The sequence below is a fragment of the Macaca mulatta genome, chromosome 12 (genome assembly GCF_049350105.2).
Source record: "Macaca mulatta isolate MMU2019108-1 chromosome 12, T2T-MMU8v2.0, whole genome shotgun sequence".
Lineage (NCBI taxonomy): Eukaryota > Metazoa > Chordata > Mammalia > Primates > Cercopithecidae > Macaca > Macaca mulatta.
In genome coordinates, this window is record NC_133417.1 from 27,283,539 (window position 1) to 27,301,566 (window position 18,028).

An 18,028-nucleotide genomic window follows, 5' to 3' on the forward strand; every position below is an offset into this window, starting at 1 on the left:
GCCATTGAATATATATTGGCTTTATTTAACAAAATCACTGTAATCAAACTCTAATATTGTGGTACATTTGTAAATTAAGAACCTTTTATGCCTGTGTTGTTTCTATCTTAGAAACTGTAGAAACTGGAGAGTGGCAATACAGAATTGTGTTCGTGTGATTTCATTTAGATGATATAGAAAACAGAATTGAAAGATACACTGTCTATTGAATGCCTACTATACTAGATCCTTTAATTGTGCTATCTCATAATGGAAATAATACCTCCTTTCTAATGGAGGTGGTGTTTCCATTTTTTCTGGTAAGAAGCTAAGGAGCCTCAGAATAGTCACTTGTCCAATATCACTTAGATGACTGATATCACATGTAGGTACCTTAAGCTCCAAAGCTCTCACTTTTTCTAATCCATTGCATCTCACTGCCATCCTGCCTGATTTTTACTTATTTCTACCTGAGGTAAACTGTGTTACTCTTTCTATATCAAATGCCCATCCTTATGTGGAAAGTTTCTTTTTCATAATTTAACCTTTTCATAATTCAATGCATCCAGCCTACAGTACGTACATTTACAAATGCTAGCCAGAAGCAATAGCTAACATAATAAAGTGGTAGGCCGGGCGCGGTGGCTCACGCCTGTAATCCCAGCACTTTGGAAGGCCGAGGCGGGCGGATCACAAGGTCAGGAGATCGAGACCATGGTGAAACCCCGTCTCTACTAAAAATAGAAAAAATTAGCCGGGCGCAGTGGCGGGCGCCTGTAGTCCCAGCTACTCGGAAGGCTGAGGCCGGAGAATGGCGTGAACCCGGGAGGCGGAGCTTGCAGTGAGCCGAGATTGCGCCACTGCACTCCAGCCTGGGCGACAGAGCAAGACTCCGTCTCAAAAAAAAAAAAATAAAAATAAAAAAAAATAAAGTGGTAATGCTGTGGCTGACAGGAAAGCCTGTTGGCAGTGTTAGCTTATTTCTGACTGCTCATGCTTTCAAAGTTTATGGAGGCTGCTGGGCACAGTGGCTCACGCCTGTTATCCCAGCACTTTGGGAAGCCAAAGTGGGCAGATCACTTGAGGTCAGAAGTTCGAGACCAGCCTGACCAACGTGGTGAAACCCCATCTCTACTATGTAACAGGTGTTTAAATACAAAAATTAGCTGGGCATGGTGGCACATGCCCGTAGTCCCAGCTACTCAGGAGGCTGAGGGAGGAGAATTGCTTCAACCTAGGAGGCAGAGTTTATAGTGAGCCAAGATTGCACCACTACACTCCAGCCTGGGCAACAGAGCAAGACTTCATCTCAAAAAAAATAAAGTTTATGGAGGTGGAAAACATAAACATTTGCAAGCCTTTGAAAAAAAACCTTTTTCTCTTGAAATTGTCTTTCAAATTTTAGGTTTCACTGCCTCAAGGTTCTCAAGGAATTCCCCATCAGACTTATCAACAGCCTGTTATGTTCCCTAATCAGTCTAATCAAGGATCTATGCCCACAACGGGAATGCCTGTTTACTATAGTGTCATTCCACCTGGTCAACAAAATAATTTAAGGTGAGTATGACTAAGTAACCTAATCTTCCAGCTTCTTATTGTTTACCAGGATTATGGTCTGTTGCTAGTTTTAAAGTTGACTAAGGGACATTGCTTGAGACCATTGTCTAATGTAGAATAGAAAAAACTATAATACAATATGCTTTTTAAAATATTTCTTTCGGCCAGACACGGTGGCTCATGCCTGTAATCCCAGCACTTTGGGAGGCCAAGGCTGGTGGATCACCTGAGGTCAGGTGTTCAAGACCAGCCTGGCCAACATGGTGAAACCCCATCTCTACTAGTAAAACAAAAGTTAGCTGGGCGAGGCGGCGTACGCCTGTAATGACAACTGCTCAGGAGGGTAAGGCAGGAGAATCGTTTGAACCTGAGAGGCAGACGTTGTAGTGAGCCAAGATTGCGGCGTTGCACTCTAGCCTGGGCAACAAGAGTGAACTTCTGTCTCCAAAAAATATATATATATTTCTTTCAGTAAAATCATTACAAGGAAAGCAGTCCATATAAAACCTAAAGGCAAGTCAAATCTCTCTTGTGCCTAAAAATTAGGCCAATCTTCTGTTATTCACACAAATGGAGTAACAGTTGGCCATAGACTTCAGAGATGGGAGTGTAATATTTAAGGTTTTTATAGGGGTCTGGAAAAATTGTATTTCCTGTGTATAACTTTAGCAGTGAAATATCTTGCTGAAATATTTCAGGCTTTGGGAAGCTTATTTTTCATCAGTAAGGGGAGGGAAGGCATATAAGAGAAGTAAATGATAGTAGTTCTATATTAAAGCAAGTCATGAAGTATTCCATAAGCAGAAATGTCTCTGACAAGCCATGTTTTGAAAATACTAATCTTTCATTGAATTCGGTCCCTTTAGTTCATTGTTCAGAGTGTATTACCAAACCATTGTTCATTTATTCTCATGGCATCCCTGTGTTACCAACCAAGTCCATTCTGCCTGCATATAGCAAGCCAATCACTGTGACAGTGGGTTTGCAAAAGAGAAAAGATTTTATTCACAAGGCTGCTTGTGAAAGGAGATGGGAGAACAAATCTCAAATCTGCCTCTGAAAATAGGGCTTGTGGGTACTTACAGAACAGAGAGTAGGGTGGTCTAAAGTGTGAGAAAATGTGATTGATGGGTAGGAAAGGTGATTGGCAGATTGGAAAGATGAGGTAGTTGGGGTTTCTGCACAAGCATAATCAAGCTACATGGTTCTTCATAGGACGTGTGTGGAGAAAATCGGGTTAGCATGATCTGAAGGTGGAATTTTAGGCCCTCTGATGCTAAAAGGTCACTCTCTGGGCACCTGTGCAGGCCTAGTTGAAGGGTTCGTGATCTCAGCCAGCTTGGATTGGACATGAGTTGCCCCCTGGATCCTGAAAAACAGCTTTAAATACCTGTTATATAGTTAACCACAGTCAGAAATGTTATCTGTAAGGAAAATGGTGGGAGTTTAGTTATATATTGCTTGGCCATGTGACTTGCTAGTGGGAGTTTTAAGATTAGCTAAAAGTATCGATTAAAAGCAAACAAAGCCAGTTAAGTTTGGCAGGCTGATTAGGTTAGGCCTGTTTCACCTGGGAGGTTGCCAGAGGGGCAGCTGTTCTCCTTTAAAGAATGGGGGCCTAAGTTACCATCACTTATAAGAGGTTTTTAGGCCAGGGATGGTGACTCACACCTGTAATCCCAGCACTTTGGGAGGCAGAGGCGATTGGATCACTGGCGGTCAGGAGTTCAGGACCAGCCTAGCCAACATGGTGAAACCCCCTCTCTACTAAAAATACAAAAAATTAGGCCGGGCGCGGTGGCTCAAGCCTGTAATCCCAGCACTTTGGGAGGCCGAGACGGGCGGATCACAAGGTCAGGAGATCCAGACCATCCTGGCTAACACAGTGAAACTCCGTCTCTACTAAAACTACAAAAAAAAAAAAACTAGCCAGGCGTGGTGGCGGGCGCCTGTAGTCCCAGCTACACGGGAGGCTGAGGCAGGAAAATGGCGTGAACCCGGGGGGTGGAGCTTGCAGTGAGCAGAGATCGCGCCACTGCACTCTAGCTTGGGCGACAGAGCGAGACTCCGTCTCAAAAAAAAAAAATTAGCCAGGCATGTTGGTGGGCACCTGTAATCCCAGGTACTCAGGAGGCTGAGGCAGAGGTCACAGTGAGCCAAGATGGTGCCATTGCACTCCAGCCTGGGCAACAAGAGCGAAACTCCGTCGCAAAAAATAAATAAATAAATTGTTGTCATTCAGTTGTGGTTACAGATGGTATTTGGGGGTGGAGAAGGGATTGACATACTTTGTTGCACTAGAAAAGGGGGGCTTGGTTCTGAGTTTATCAGAACTCACCCTCCCCCAAGAGGAACTCACATATTTTTCCTCTCCTTCCATCGTTATGGCTGCCAGTGTTTCAGTGCATGATAGAGGAGGGCTTTTTTTTTTTTTTTTTTTTCTTTTGAGACGGAGTCTAACTCTGTTGCCCAGGCTGGAGTGCAGTGGTGTAAGCTCTGCTCACTGCACGCTCTGCATCCCGGGTTCAGGCGATTCTCCTGCCTCAGCCTCCCAAGTATCTGGGATTACAGGTATGCACTACCATGCCCCACTAATTTTTTTTGTTTGTTTTTTTAATAGAGATGGGGTTTACCATGTAGGCCAGACTGGTCTCGAACTCCTGACCTCAAGTTATCTGCCCGTGTAGACCTCCCAAAGTGCTGGGATTACAGGTGTGAACCACCATGCCCGGCCTGGCCCAGGCTTTTTAAATGGCACATTGATTGTGAATCTCTCAGGCAACCTTGCAATTTTATATCATATTGAGTCCCAGCTCCTTTGAGGCACAACCACTGCACAATGAAAATAGAAATATGTATTTCATTAAATTTCCCATTTGTTGTATGAGTTTAAATTTTATAAATAAGGAAAAAAATACTCCGAATCTGAGTTTTTTACCCTGATAAATCTAAGTTTGGGATCTAGAAGGCCAATTCAGTTTCCAAACTGTCAGAGGCAGAAATCTGTGCTAAAGTAGGTTGAAATGAGGAGTGAGGAAATTCATGAATTATCTACTTTTTGAACCAAAGTTTAATTTTTTATTTATCAGAGAATACTACCAAAGTTATCATTTCTGTGTGAGGCAGAGGCTGAGAGATGGGTACTAAGTCATCCTTTGTAGGCCTGCATACTGGGAGGAGGGGCTTTCATGAGGGAAGGATATCAAGCCTTTAAGAACCTATTTAAGACGGCTTATGCTTTCACACTTTTTCACGTTTGTTAGACTTGTCGGTCCCTTGAAACAGAAAAGATTTTGTGTGCTTGACTTGTGAGAGAGCTGGCCATAAGAGTGTGGATACAGGTGAGAGAGCATAATTATGTTCCTGTCTCTATAGTGAGCCTTATTTTAAAGATAAGGGCAGAATCCAAAAGCTGTCAAATGGGTGCTGATGAGTACACTTTGGAAAGATCCTTGGTTTTAGTCCCTGGGCCTGCTTCGCAAAGGAAATAAAAAATTTGAAGAGCTAGCCTTGGCCTGAGGGATAGCCTAGAGCACAGAAATTAAAAGATAGATGAGATTCTCCAACAACCTCCAACGTGAATCTTGATTAAAAGTCTTTGGTGCTGGGCACAGTGGCTCACACCTGTAATTCCAGCACTTTGGGAGGCTGAGGCGGGTGGATCACTTGAGATCAGGAATTCAAGACCAGTCTGGCCAACATGGTGAAACCTCAACTTTACTAAAAATACAAAAATTAGCCAGGCATAGTGGCAAGCACATGTAATCCCAGCTACTCGGGAGGCTGAGGCAGGAGAATTGCTTGAACCTGGGAGACAGAGGTTGCAGTGAGCTCAGATTGCACCACAGCACTTCAGCCTGGGCAACAGAAGGAGACTCAGCCTCAAAAAAATAAAATAAAATAAAGTCTTTGGAATTACCCACAGCTTAGAGCTGTGACTCATATGAGGCAGATAAACTTGAAATAAGATAGGTGTAAGCTGACAGTAGTGATTGGTTACCATGTGACAAACTAGCATTGATCTGTTCCAGGTGTAGAGTGCCAATGTGAGAAATTGAATGGGTTGTACATGACGCAGGGAATGTGTATTCTGTCAGACTCTATCTTGGTACATTTTGGACTAGTTACTTGGTAGGAAGTCAAGTCATGTACAGAAATAATTAAAGATCTCTGACTGGCTGCAGTGGCTCACACCTGTAATCCCTGCACTTTGGGAGGCCAAGGCAGGCAGATCACTTGAAGTCAGGAGTTTGAGACCAGCCTAGTCAACATGGTGAGACCCTGTCTCCACTAAAAATACAAAAATTAGCCAGGCGCAGTGGTGGTTGCCTGTAATCCCAGCTACTCGGGAGGCTGAGGCAGGAGAATCACTTGAACCTGGGAGGTGGAGGTTGTAGTGAGCCAAGATCATACCACTGCACTTCAGCCTGGGCAGCAGAGTGAGACCCCATCTCAAAAAAAAGAAAAAAAAACCCAACAACACAGAATTCATTAAAGATCTCTTTGGGTGAAAAAAAAATCATAATTAATTGATTAATTTTTTTAAAGAATAGCAGCATTCTTCACAGAAAATGTCATTTCTGCTTCTGGGCAATATTTAATAGACAAATCACCATAATATTTCAAGTTTACTTGGAACTATCACTTAAAATGTCAATTATTGGTAATTTTTATTAATCAGATAGTTGAATTACCATCTAAGGGCTAATGAATGGAGGCAATTCAGAAATCTAGACTTAGTGGCTTATATAAATTACATTTTATCCTACATATTTCAGTATATTTACATGAAAAGCAGGGGTTGATCTAATTACTGAAGCACCAGCTGGGTGTGGTGGCCGGGCAACAGAGTGATACTCTGTCTCATAAATAAATAAATACATACATACACACATACATACTCACTCAAGCACCTGAAACAGGGCCTGGCATTAAAGTCAGAGCTTGGTAAATCTATACAGAATGAACATATTTCTTAAATGTCAAAGGCCAGCTTGCACATGTGTATATGTACATAGACATCATTAACTGTTGGCCTCAATTTTATTTTGTTTCTGTAACCTCTCTATGCTTTTTAAATTTTTCATCAATTTTTTTTAATTACAAAACAAATAATGCTGTTAATATAAGTGAAGCAATACAGAGATGTGTAAAGGGAAAGGTAATCATCATACCCTACTCCACCCCCCATCACCAGGTAACCAGCATTCACAGGTGCCTAGGCGACAGGGTGAGACTGTCTCAAAAAATACATAAAATAAAATAGTCGAACTTGTAGAAGCAGAGAGTAGAGTGATCGTTGCCAGGGTCTGCAGGGAGGGGGAAGTGGAGAGTTACTCTTCAGTGGATATAACATTTCTTTTGTGCAAGATGAATGAACTCTGGAGATCTGCTATACTACATTTTGCCTATACTCATACTGTGTTGTACTCTTGAAATTTATTAAAAGGGTAGCTCTCATGTTTAAAACAAACAAAAAAAGATAAATTGTTACGGTGTCTTTGAGGGATTTGTGACATCCGTTTTAATAGTTCACGAAATGCCTTTAGCACTTACCTGGTTCTGAGCTCTGTTCCAGATCATTGTAATGAGTGGATACTTCTCCAAAAAGCAAGTATGAAAGCTGGAAGAAACCATACAGAATCATTAGTTTATCCTTAAAGCAACAAATATTTTTATTTTGGCTGTTACTCCCAGTTAGACTAAATGTAGTAAGATGTGTATTTTTTTAGTGTGACTTTTTTCCTGATTAATATGTTTTCTGTGTAACGTGAATCTACGTCATTGTTCTTTTCTGGCTTGTCAAGCCAATACTTTTTCAAAGACACTACCTTTTTTGGTTTAAGAAAAGTTATCTTTTTGTTTACCTCACTGAATTTGAAGTCTACATTTTTATAAGAACACTTAGCTGAGAAATGAAAAATAAATCACATTAATTTTCAGAGTTACATAAAGAAAATTATGTGTAGCAGATTCTCAATATTTGTAGACTTTGTATTTGCAAATTTGCCTATTTGCCAAAATTATTTGTAACCCCTAAATAGATATTCATTGTACTTTCTTTTTCATTCATGGACACGTTCAGTGTGGCAAAAAAGTTTGAGTCATCAGGCAAGCACATTCCCAGCTGAGGTCAAACAAGGCACATGCTGCCTCCCTATTTCAGTTCTTCTATTGTAAACAATTGTCCTTTGCAGTCTATTTAGTGCCACGTTGTTCACACTTTTTTGGTTTTGTTTGAAATGTCTCCCAAACAATGCTGATTTTCTGTCTTGTGTTACTAAGCAGAAGAAAGCTCTGCTGTGTGTTCAAGCATGAGTTGGTACTGGCCATCAGTTCAGTGTTAATGAATCAACAATACAGTACATCCAGAAAAAGGAAATTCACCGATGTGTACGTGAGGCCACTAGAAAGTCCTAAAGTAACAGCCAAAGTACATGACAAAGTTATGAAAAAGATGGAAAGGCAGCTAGATTGGTGGATTCATGAATCCGAGTTTATCTTCCTGTTTTGGGGGACTCTTTTCGTTTCTCTTGGCTTCACAATATAACCAAGTTTTTTTTTGTTTGTTTGTTTGTTTTTGTTTTTTTTTTTTTTTGAGACAGAGTCTTGCTCTGTCACCCAGGCTGGAGTGCAGTGGCCTGATCTCCGCTCACTGCAAGCTCCGCCTCCCAGGTTCACGCCATTCTCCTGCCTCAGCCTCCCGAGTAGCTGGGACTACAGGCGCCCGCCACCTCGCCCGGCTAGTTTTTTGTGTTTTTTAGTAGAGACGGGGTTTCACTGTGTTAGCCAGGATGGTCTCGATCTCCTGACCTCGTGATCCGCCCGTCTCGGCCTCCCAAAGTGCTGGGATTACAGGCGTGAGCCACCGCGCCCGGCCGATAACCAAGTTTTTAAAAAAGCATAGTGGACAGCATTGTTATGAAACTGAAAGTCGAAGAAATTTATGATCATGTTACCCAGGGTCAGGAAAATAGTAAACACTTCTCAAATAGTGTTCTGTTATCAAGAAATACAGCGAAAGGCCAAGGACAGTGGCTCATGGCTGTAATCCCAGCACTTGGGGAGGCCGAGGCGGATGGATCGCTTGAGACCAAGAGTTGGAGACCAGCCTGGCCAATATGGTGAAACACCATCTCTAGTAAATAAATACAAAAATTAGCCAGGTGTGGTGGCGGACACCTATAATCCCAGCTACTCAAGAGTCTGAGGTAGGACAGTCACTTGAACCCAGGACACAGAGGTTGCTGTGAGCTGAGATGGCACCACTGCGCTCCATCCTGGATGACAGAGTGAGACTCCCTCTCAAAAAGAAATACTGAAGTTTCTCAAAGTTTTTACGTTTCTAGAATCTCATTTGTCTTCACAGTGTCCTTCTAAAAAGGATAAGAATATGTATTTGTTTTTATTTTACATGTAGACATTATGAAATTTCAACCCTATATATCTTCATTTAATTGGTCTGGCCCTAATCTTAAGCCTGAGCAACATTACTTTTTAATGCCTGCCAGGTGATTCTAGTGTGCACCAAAACTTGAAACCCTCTGGCCTACACTAACTAGCCCTCTAGTCTTGTTTTTATTCACGCCTACAGCTGTCCACAAGTAGCTATAGCCCAGTAAAATTTTACACATTAGCAGAAAAGTCATGATGTCTGTCACTGTTTATTAGTAGATTTTCATCTGAAATCCAGTGTCCTGACATAAAACTATAAATTACTACATATCAAGTTTATAAATTTTTAGATCTTAGTTGGAAAGTGTATCTTAAACTCTAGGTTACAGGGTCTTGATCCATACAGTCTTACTGTGTTTTAGATGCTAAATGGACTGTAGTAGCCCTCATTTTGTTACAGGATTATAAGGAATAAGATTCCTATAAGAACATAAAGTGAGTCTTTGTTTTGAAAAATGTCTTACTTAGCTTCGATTGCTTAGCAAAATTGTTTTCTTACAGAGGTGCCTTGTGTAGAAAGGTAGAATTTGAATTATTATGTCTACTTTCAGCTCAGTCTTTCAGTTCACTGAGGCAACTTTGTGTTTGGATTGGATTGTGTTGTTACTTATCATTATGAAGATTGAGCACAGCCAGATACAAGTCACATATACTGTCACTTTAAGCAAAGTACTAGTCAGGGACACTAATTCTACAACAACTCATGAGATTTTTCTCAGTCCTTAGGGTGGAGGGAAAATTAGTTTGATACCAGCATAGACTTCAAAAGTGGGCAAGTGAGTAGGATATCTTCAAAATGCTCTCATTTTTACTGGTTCTTCTCCAATTTTGCCTTTCATTTTTGCTAGTTTTATCTTGAAATTCAAAACTATAATACCTTTGTCTTTGATCTATATTCTCAAAGGGGTAGCATACAGAGAGGAACTTGAAAAGACTGTAGCCTTTTTTTTAGAACCTTTAAAAAATGTTTCACAGAATCTGTATGAAATTATGAAAAAGAAAACCTACCTTCAAGTCTTTTTCCCTTTATTTTCTCTCCACAGTCTGTTTTTCCTCATTTTTGTGTCCTAGTATTCCTCTAGTGTCCCTTTTGTCCTACTTGTGATACCTCTCTTGTATTCATTTTATTTCTCCTAAGCTTCTGGTTTTACGTTGTCAGTTTTTTTGTTTGCCTCAGCTATCCTTTGAAATAATTGTTGATAATAAGTCTGTCGATCTAAATTATGTCTTTTGATAAAGTTTTGCTTCTCTCGTTATTAAAAATGAAGTTACTAACACTTAGAGAAATAAAATGTAATAAATAAAATTTTGATTTGGCAAGGTAAGTTCAAGAGATGTGCTGCACAAGACTGTGTCTACAGATAAATATTGTATTATACACTTAAAACTCTGTGAGGATAGATCTTGTGTTAAGTGTTTTTACACCAATAAAAATATTTCTTAAACTGAGCAAGCCAATATACTCTACAGCATATCTGCACTGATAACCTATGTATGATTTTGTAGCACTAACAGAATAGATGAAGAAAGATATTGTTGAAGGAATAAAATGAAAAAAGGTTACTTTCACTGCTAAAACATTATCTTTTCAGAAATTCATTTCTTCTTTAGTAGATATAAAAGAGTATTTAGTTTTTTTGGTTTTTGTTTTGTTTTGTTTTGTTTTTTACCACTTTTTTTTTTTTGAGACGGAGCCTTGCTCTGTCGCCCAGGCTGGAGTGCAGTGGCAGGATCTCAGCTCACTGCAAGCTCCGCCTCCCAGGTTTACACCATTCTCCTGCCTTAGCCTCCCGAGTAGCTGGGACTATAGGCGCCCGCCACCTCGCCCGACCAGTTTTTTGTATTTTTTAGTAGAGACGGGGTTTCACCGGGTTAGCCAGGATAGTCTGGATCTCCTGACCTCGTGATCCGCCCGTCTCGGCCTCCCAAAGTGCTGGGATTACAGGCTTGAGCCACCGCGCCCAGCCTTTTTTTTTTTTTTTTTTTACCATTTTTGTAGGCATGTGTTTGTTAGCAAGGTTTATTAGTAAATAGTTTTATTCACAAAAAAATGTTAAAGGAGAAGGGAAGAGGGTGCTGTAGCTATTTCGTTTTCGTGAACTCACCAAAATGAGTGAAAATAGTAATACTTTGGATTTAAATTATTTAAGTAGGTACTTTTAAGGAATAGGAGAGACAACATTTCATGAAAAAAACTCTTCATAATTGATCATACCGAGTATTTGTGGTGCTTCCTCAGCCTCTCAATGAGTTTCTGATGTTGAAAAATACTTGTCTTATATCTGTATTTTGTCTATTAAAACAGTCTTTCCTCTGTGTACTTTGTTTAGGTCTTTCTGGTTAAACATACACAGTCATTGTAGAAAATTTGAAAATATTTGAAATTTCAAGTGTTTGATGACAAATCAACTACAGTCTCAGCACCCAAAAATAATCACTGATAAATTTTGGTGTACCTCACCAAAGTCATTTTTCAGTGTGCATACATATATATGAACTATGTTAGCAATCACATTTTTTAACATTTTATTTTATGCTTTGTAAAACCTACGTTATTAATTTTTCTTTTAGGCTGGGCATGATGGCTCATGCCTGTAATCCCAGCACTTGGGGAGGCCAAGGTGAGTGAATCGCTTGAGCTCAGGAGTTCAAGACCAGCCTGGGCAGCATAGCAAAATCTCATCTCTGCAAAAAATACAAAAATCAGCTGGGCATGATGGCACATGCCTGTGGTCACAGCTACTCAGGAGGCTGAGGTGGGATAAGCCCAGGAAGTTGAGGCTGCAGTGAGCTGAGATCACACCACTTCACTCCAACAGAGAGAACCCCTGTCTCCAAAAAAAAAAAAAAAACACAGAAGGAAAGAAAGAAATTTTCTTTTTAAATTAAATATATAAGCTGGATGTGGTGGTGGGCTCCTGTATTTCTAGCTACTTGGGAGGCTAAAGCAGGAGAATAGCTTGAACCTGGGAAGCAGAGGCTGCAGTGAGTCGAGGTCATGCCACCGCACTCCAGCCTGGGCAGCAAAGCAAGACTCTGTCTCAAAAATAAATAAATAAACCATATATAAATATCTGGAGTAAAATAGTGAAATTCTGCCTCACTAATCCATTGCCCTTTCTGGAAAGCAGTCACTGTACACCAATTTAATCACTATTTAAAGTTTTTGTTTGTTTGTTTGTTTGTTTTGAGATGGAGTCTGTGTAGCCCAGGCTGGAGTTCAGTGGTGTGATCTCAGCTCACTGAGCAACCTCTGCCCTTCAGGTTCAAGCGATTCTCCTGCCTCAGACTCCCAAGTAGCTGAAATTACAGGTGGCTGCCACCACACCTGGCTAATTTTTGTGTTTTTAGTGGAGGCGGGGTTCACCATGTTGACCAGGCAGGTCTCAAACTCCTGACCTCAAGTGTTCTGCCTGCCTTGGCCTGCCAAAGTGCTGGGACAGCAAGAGCCACCACGCCCAGCCTTTTTTTTTTTTCCCTAAGGTGGAGATCAGTGTTGTTTTTGTTGGTGTCACGTGGAGTCTTTATGAATCTTTTATTCTGTAACTTGCTTGTCTTATTAAACATTATGCTTGGCCGGGCACAGTGGCTCACGTCTGTAATCCCAGCACTTTGGGAGGCCGAGGCAGGTGGATCACCTGAGGTCAGGAGTTCTAGACCACACAGGCCAACATGGCAAAACCCCGTCTCTACTAAAAAATACAGACATTAACTGGGTGTGGTGGCACGTGCCTGTATTCTCAGCTACTCAGGAGGCTGAAGCAAGAGAATCGCTTGAACCCAGGAGGCAGAGGTTGCAGTGAGCCGAGATCACGCCATTGCACTCCAGCCTGGGCCACAGAGCAAGACTCCGCCTCAAAAAAAATAAACATTATGCTTAAACTTTTTTCCATAGAGCATCTGAATTTTAGGTTAGCATAGAAAGAAATTAGCTTGAGACCCTTCAAAAAAAAGACCAAAACATTAGTCCAGTATCAGTCTTTGAAGTGAACTTGAAGTGGGAAGAACCCCCAGGCAGAAGGATATCATATTACATGCATCCATTGGTGGCATCCTCAGCTGTGGTGGTGGCAGTAGGAAGGGGATTAATCTGGGGTGCACTTTGAAAGATGAAACAAATAAGTGAGGATTAAGGAAAAATTTGAGATATGTTAATGGGTAATGCCCCACTAGCAGCAATAAGTGTTGGGATTGAAAATCAGTGTAACTGTTATGTGGATATCATTTACTTTACCTACTAGATCTAAGGTCGGCAAACTTCTTCTGAAACAGGCCAAATAGGAAATATTTGAGGCTTTGTAAGCCAAGATACAGAATCGTGGATTGTATTTAGGTATTTATATAACAAGGGGAAAAATAAGTTTCCATAAATTTTTATTGATAAAATTCAAAATATAATAATGAGCACAATGGATTTACTTTGGGTGACAGATAATATTTTACTTAATTGGGATTCAGAGTTAGTGTTCTCTGTCATCAAGTTGATTTCAAATGTTCATCTGTAAAAACCATTCTTAGCTTACAGGCAATACAGAAGCAAGCAGTGGTCTGGGTTTTGCCTATACGCCGTAGTTTGCCAACTCCTGTACTAGATGGTTGATAGCCAGCAAAAAAAAAAAAAAAGACCAAGAGGCAGTGGTCACAAATGAAGACCAACAACATAGGAAAAAGGAGTGTGGAAGCGAGCATACAACGAGATTTCAAAGATTAATAGTCAGATGTTGTGGGGGGGTGAGGAAGAGAGATAAAGACCATAAAGGGAATAAAAATCATTGGATGTGAGCAGAAGAATCATTTGTAACTTTGAGATAGTATGTGGTAAAGTGAAAAGGACTTCTAAGAAGAAAAAACAAGTTTAGATGGTTCATGAAGTATTATATATAAAAAGTCATAGTATTTATTCAAAAAGAGGAAGGATATAACTGCTTTGAAAACTAGAAGAGAAAGAACTTGTATAAAGGAGAAAAGAATTTTTAGGCCAGGTGGAATGGCTCATGCCTGTAATCCCAGCACTCTGGGAGGCTGAGGCATGTGGATCATCTGAGGTCAGGAGTTCAAGACCAGCCTGGCCAACATGGCAAAACCCCATCTCTTCTAAAAATACAGAATTAGTGGGGCTTGGTGGCACCCGCCTGTAATCCCAGCTACTTGGGAGGCTGAGGCAGGAGAATCGCTTGAACCTGGGAGGCAGAGGTTGCAGTGAGCCGAGATCATTGCACTCCAGCCTGGGGGACAAGACTGAAACTGCCTCAAAAAAAAAAAAAAAAAAAAATTATTGTGAGACAAAAAGGGATGATTCTCTAAATCTTCCCTGCCTACTTTTGAATTATTCTTCAGTTTAGATTTTTACAGCTTTTATTCCTCAAGTAAATTGAAGCTTTTCCAATTTGTTTTTTAAAATGCACAGTGACTATTTTTACTGCCTAAGGTTTTGAATGGCTATTGCCAAACTTGTTGTTTTAGATACTTCTTGAGGCCATAAGCAATCTGTGTAACAAGCAGTCCCCTGAGATAGGCCAACCCAATTTACAAGGTAGAAGAGGTATGTGTTAGAAGTCTCCCTTTAGCATACCCTGTGTATTTTATTTTTTGAATAATTTCCAGGTCTTGGGAGTGTGCTGACTTTGGCATCTTACATGGTATCAGGGCCAATATGAGGGATATTGAAGACAGGATCTTTAAAACTTGCATCCTCCTGACTTCTGTTTTTAGCCAAAATGGAGTAATACCTCCTACCTTAACCAAAAAGCCAGAAAATTATGTGAAACAATAGTTTCTAGATATTGGACGTGGAACAGTGAAGAACAGTAAACCCTGAGAGGGAGAAACAAAAAAAGTGAGTCTTAGGATTGCCCCAGCTTAGTGCTACAAGAACATTTCCCAGTGACAGCTCAGGGAGGGAAACCCAACCAGAGTCTCTGAGTTAGGAGATGGAGTTGGGACTTAAGCCAGGGTAGCTGGAGTTTACAGGGCAAAGTACTGAAGAGAAAAGAGCTTTAGAGATCTCTGGAGGGACCTCCTTGAGTCTTAGTTGAATAGATTGGTGCATATGTATGCAAAAACTACCTGAGGCCAGGAAAAGAACCACTCAAAAGGAGCAGACACAATCAATTTCTGGAACTCACCCCAGGAGTCCTACCAGCCACTGGCCAAACTTCATAATACAGGAAGCAACAAGTAGAGGACTTAAAAGGACACTATCTCAATGTGGAAGAAAATTGGTCCTAGATTAAGGTTGTTCTGTTTGGCTCTAAGCTTCCTGTTGCCTGCCCCCACACCCCCAAAAAAACTTAAAAACAAAAGGCTGCTGTGGTCCTGCATGAAAAATCATAAAAGCAAAACCCAAAAGAATTAAATTATTTCCAGACAACTTAACTGTGATCCAGAACAAAGCTCAAAAATACTATTACAGATTACAAGAGTATCCAGCACCCAACAAGGTTAAATTCACAGTTTAGTCTTGACTCCAATCAGAAATTACCTGTCTCCAATCAAAAATTACTGAGAATACAGAGAATCAGGAAACTAAGGTAAATAATGAGGAGAAAAATCAGTGAGTTGAAACTGTGAAACAATGCCAATATAAAAATCAGAGAGGGAAAATGATTAATAAAGCATCATTGCTCCTAAGGGGCTAATTCATGTGTAACTGGCATCCTCAAAAGAGAGAAAAGGGAACAAAAAATATTTGAATAAGTGATGGTTGAAGTTTTTCAAAATTTGATGAAAATTATAAACCCACAGATCCAACAAGCTCAGCAAATTCAAGCAAAAGAAAGGTGAAGAAAGCATCTTAAAAAGTTATAGAGAAAATCTTAAAAGCAGTCAGAGGGGGAAAAGAGTCATTGCATACAGAGGAACACAGTTAAGAATGTCAGCAGACTTAGAAGCAATACAAGCCAGAAGACAGTGGAGCAACATCTTTATTTGAAGAAGTGAAAGAAAGAAAACTTGTATTCTATACCCATAAAAATATTTTTCAGAAACAGATTTCAAACACACAAAAGCTGAATTAATTGCCAGCCAACCCGCACTGTGAAAACTGTTAAAGCAAGTTTTTCAGACAGAAGGAAAACAATACCAAATGGATATTGGTGGTACACAAAAGAATACAAATAAAAGGTAAGCAATATACAGGCTTAAAAACCAAGTATATTTTTGTCCTTCTAACAAGGACTTGTGTGTATAATAAATCAAGAATTCTCAAACCAACCACCTGGGGAAACAGTTTGTTTTAAATGTTAAACATACTCCTACCATCTAACCCAATTATTCCACTTCAAAGTATTTAAGAGAAATGAATACTAGAAGCAACCCAAATGTCCACCCACAGGTGAATGGATAAATAATCCATGGTATATTCATCAGTGGACTATTACTTAGCAATTAAAAAAATGATCTGTTGATACAGCAACATGGATGAATCTCATAATTATCCTGAGCAAAAAAAGAAAAGCCACGCCAAAAAAAGTATATAAACCATATTATTCCATTGATATTAGATTATAGAAAATACAACCTAATCTCTGTTGACAGCAGACAGATCAGTGGTTGCCTGGAGCCAGGAGGCTGGAAAGAGTTTATGGGGAAGAAGGGAAGGTGGGACTACAAAGAGGGGCACAAGGCAACTTTGGGGGTTGGTGAGGCTTCATGATGTGCGTATACATAAAACTCATTAAATTCTATACTTTATGTGCAGTGTAGTTTCTATAAATTATACCTCAGTAAAACTATAAAATAATCTGAGTCCTAAATTTTTTCTTAGAGACTGGGTCTTGCTGTCATTCAGGCTGGAATACAATGGTGTGATCCTGGCTTACTGGGGCTTCAACCTCCTGGGCTCATGCAATCCTCCTGCCTCAGCCTCCCACGTAGCTGGGACTACAGGTGCATGCCACCACACCTGGCTGATTTTTTAATTTTTTTAAAGATAGGATCTTGCTGTATTACCCTGCTGGTGTCGAACTTTTGGGCTCAAGTGATCCTCCTGCCTCAGCCTTCCAAACTGCTAGGTTCACAGATGTGAGCCACCTTGCCGAGCCTTCTTTTCTAATAGTTTAAACAAAGACTAGTTTTAGATAAAGTGAAAAGAAATACTGTAAAACTAACAAATTATTAAAAACAAGAGTAAGAATTTGTAAGGAAAGATAGGCCACAGGGCATTTAATGGAGGGATAAAGGTAGACTCTAACTGATTGTAAAACCTGTTACAGAGTCATATTGAAATGAAATGTTAAAATTTAATCAAAAAAAAAATTTTAAAAAGCAAATGACTAAAAACAACTCCTTTCAACCAGAGGTGAGAGATTAGGGGGGAAACAAAAATAAAAAAATAAAAATAAAAGGAAAGTCCAGATAACTATGTTGCACCAACCTGATCAACATAATGAAGCCCCATCTTTACTAAAAAGACAAAAAATTACCTGGACGTGGTGGCATACTCCTGTAATCCCAACAAAATACATGTAAAACCTTTATGCCCCAAACCATCTTGTGATGTGGAAGATTGTACTCCTTATGGTTTATATCTTAGAACAGATGTCAGAAAACTACAGCCCACAATCTAAGAATGGTTTTTAAATTTTTAAAGGTTTATTATTTTTTAACTCCTAAGTGACCATGTGTTCCTCAGAGCTAAAATATATACTAGGTGGCTCTTACAGAAAAAGTTTACCAACATTTGCATTTAAAAAAACCTTGACAGATATGTATCAGAGAGATGTTTATGAATGTTTGTAGCAACAATGTTTAGCCTAATACTGAAAGTAATCCAAATAAAATAGAATAGAATGTGTAAGTATATTTTGATGTATTCATTTCAGACACTACTATACCACAAAGAAAGTTAATAAACTATAACTACTTATATCCAGTTGGTTGAGTCTCACAGATACGACACTGAGTAAAAGAAACAGTCATAAAATGATCTATACAGTATTACTCCATTTATTTAGGATCAAAAACAGACAAAACCTAACTATGTTCTTTTGGGATACATATATATGTGGTACAATTATACAAGAAATAAAAAGCAAGT

General features: G+C 39.8%; 1 protein-coding gene across 37 annotated transcripts in view; it reads left to right on the top strand.

Annotated features, from left to right (window-relative positions):
* The window catches only part of R3HDM1 (R3H domain containing 1), a 125,835-nt gene that overhangs the window by 79,500 nt on the left and 28,307 nt on the right, over positions 1-18,028 (top strand). For all 37 annotated transcript variants that reach the window (XM_015109985.3, XM_028830663.2, XM_015109993.3 and 34 more), the window contains one exon: positions 1,385-1,536. In XM_015109985.3, the coding sequence (XP_014965471.3) occupies positions 1,385-1,536 (152 nt within the window). The remainder of the gene's footprint in view (positions 1-1,384; positions 1,537-18,028) is intronic.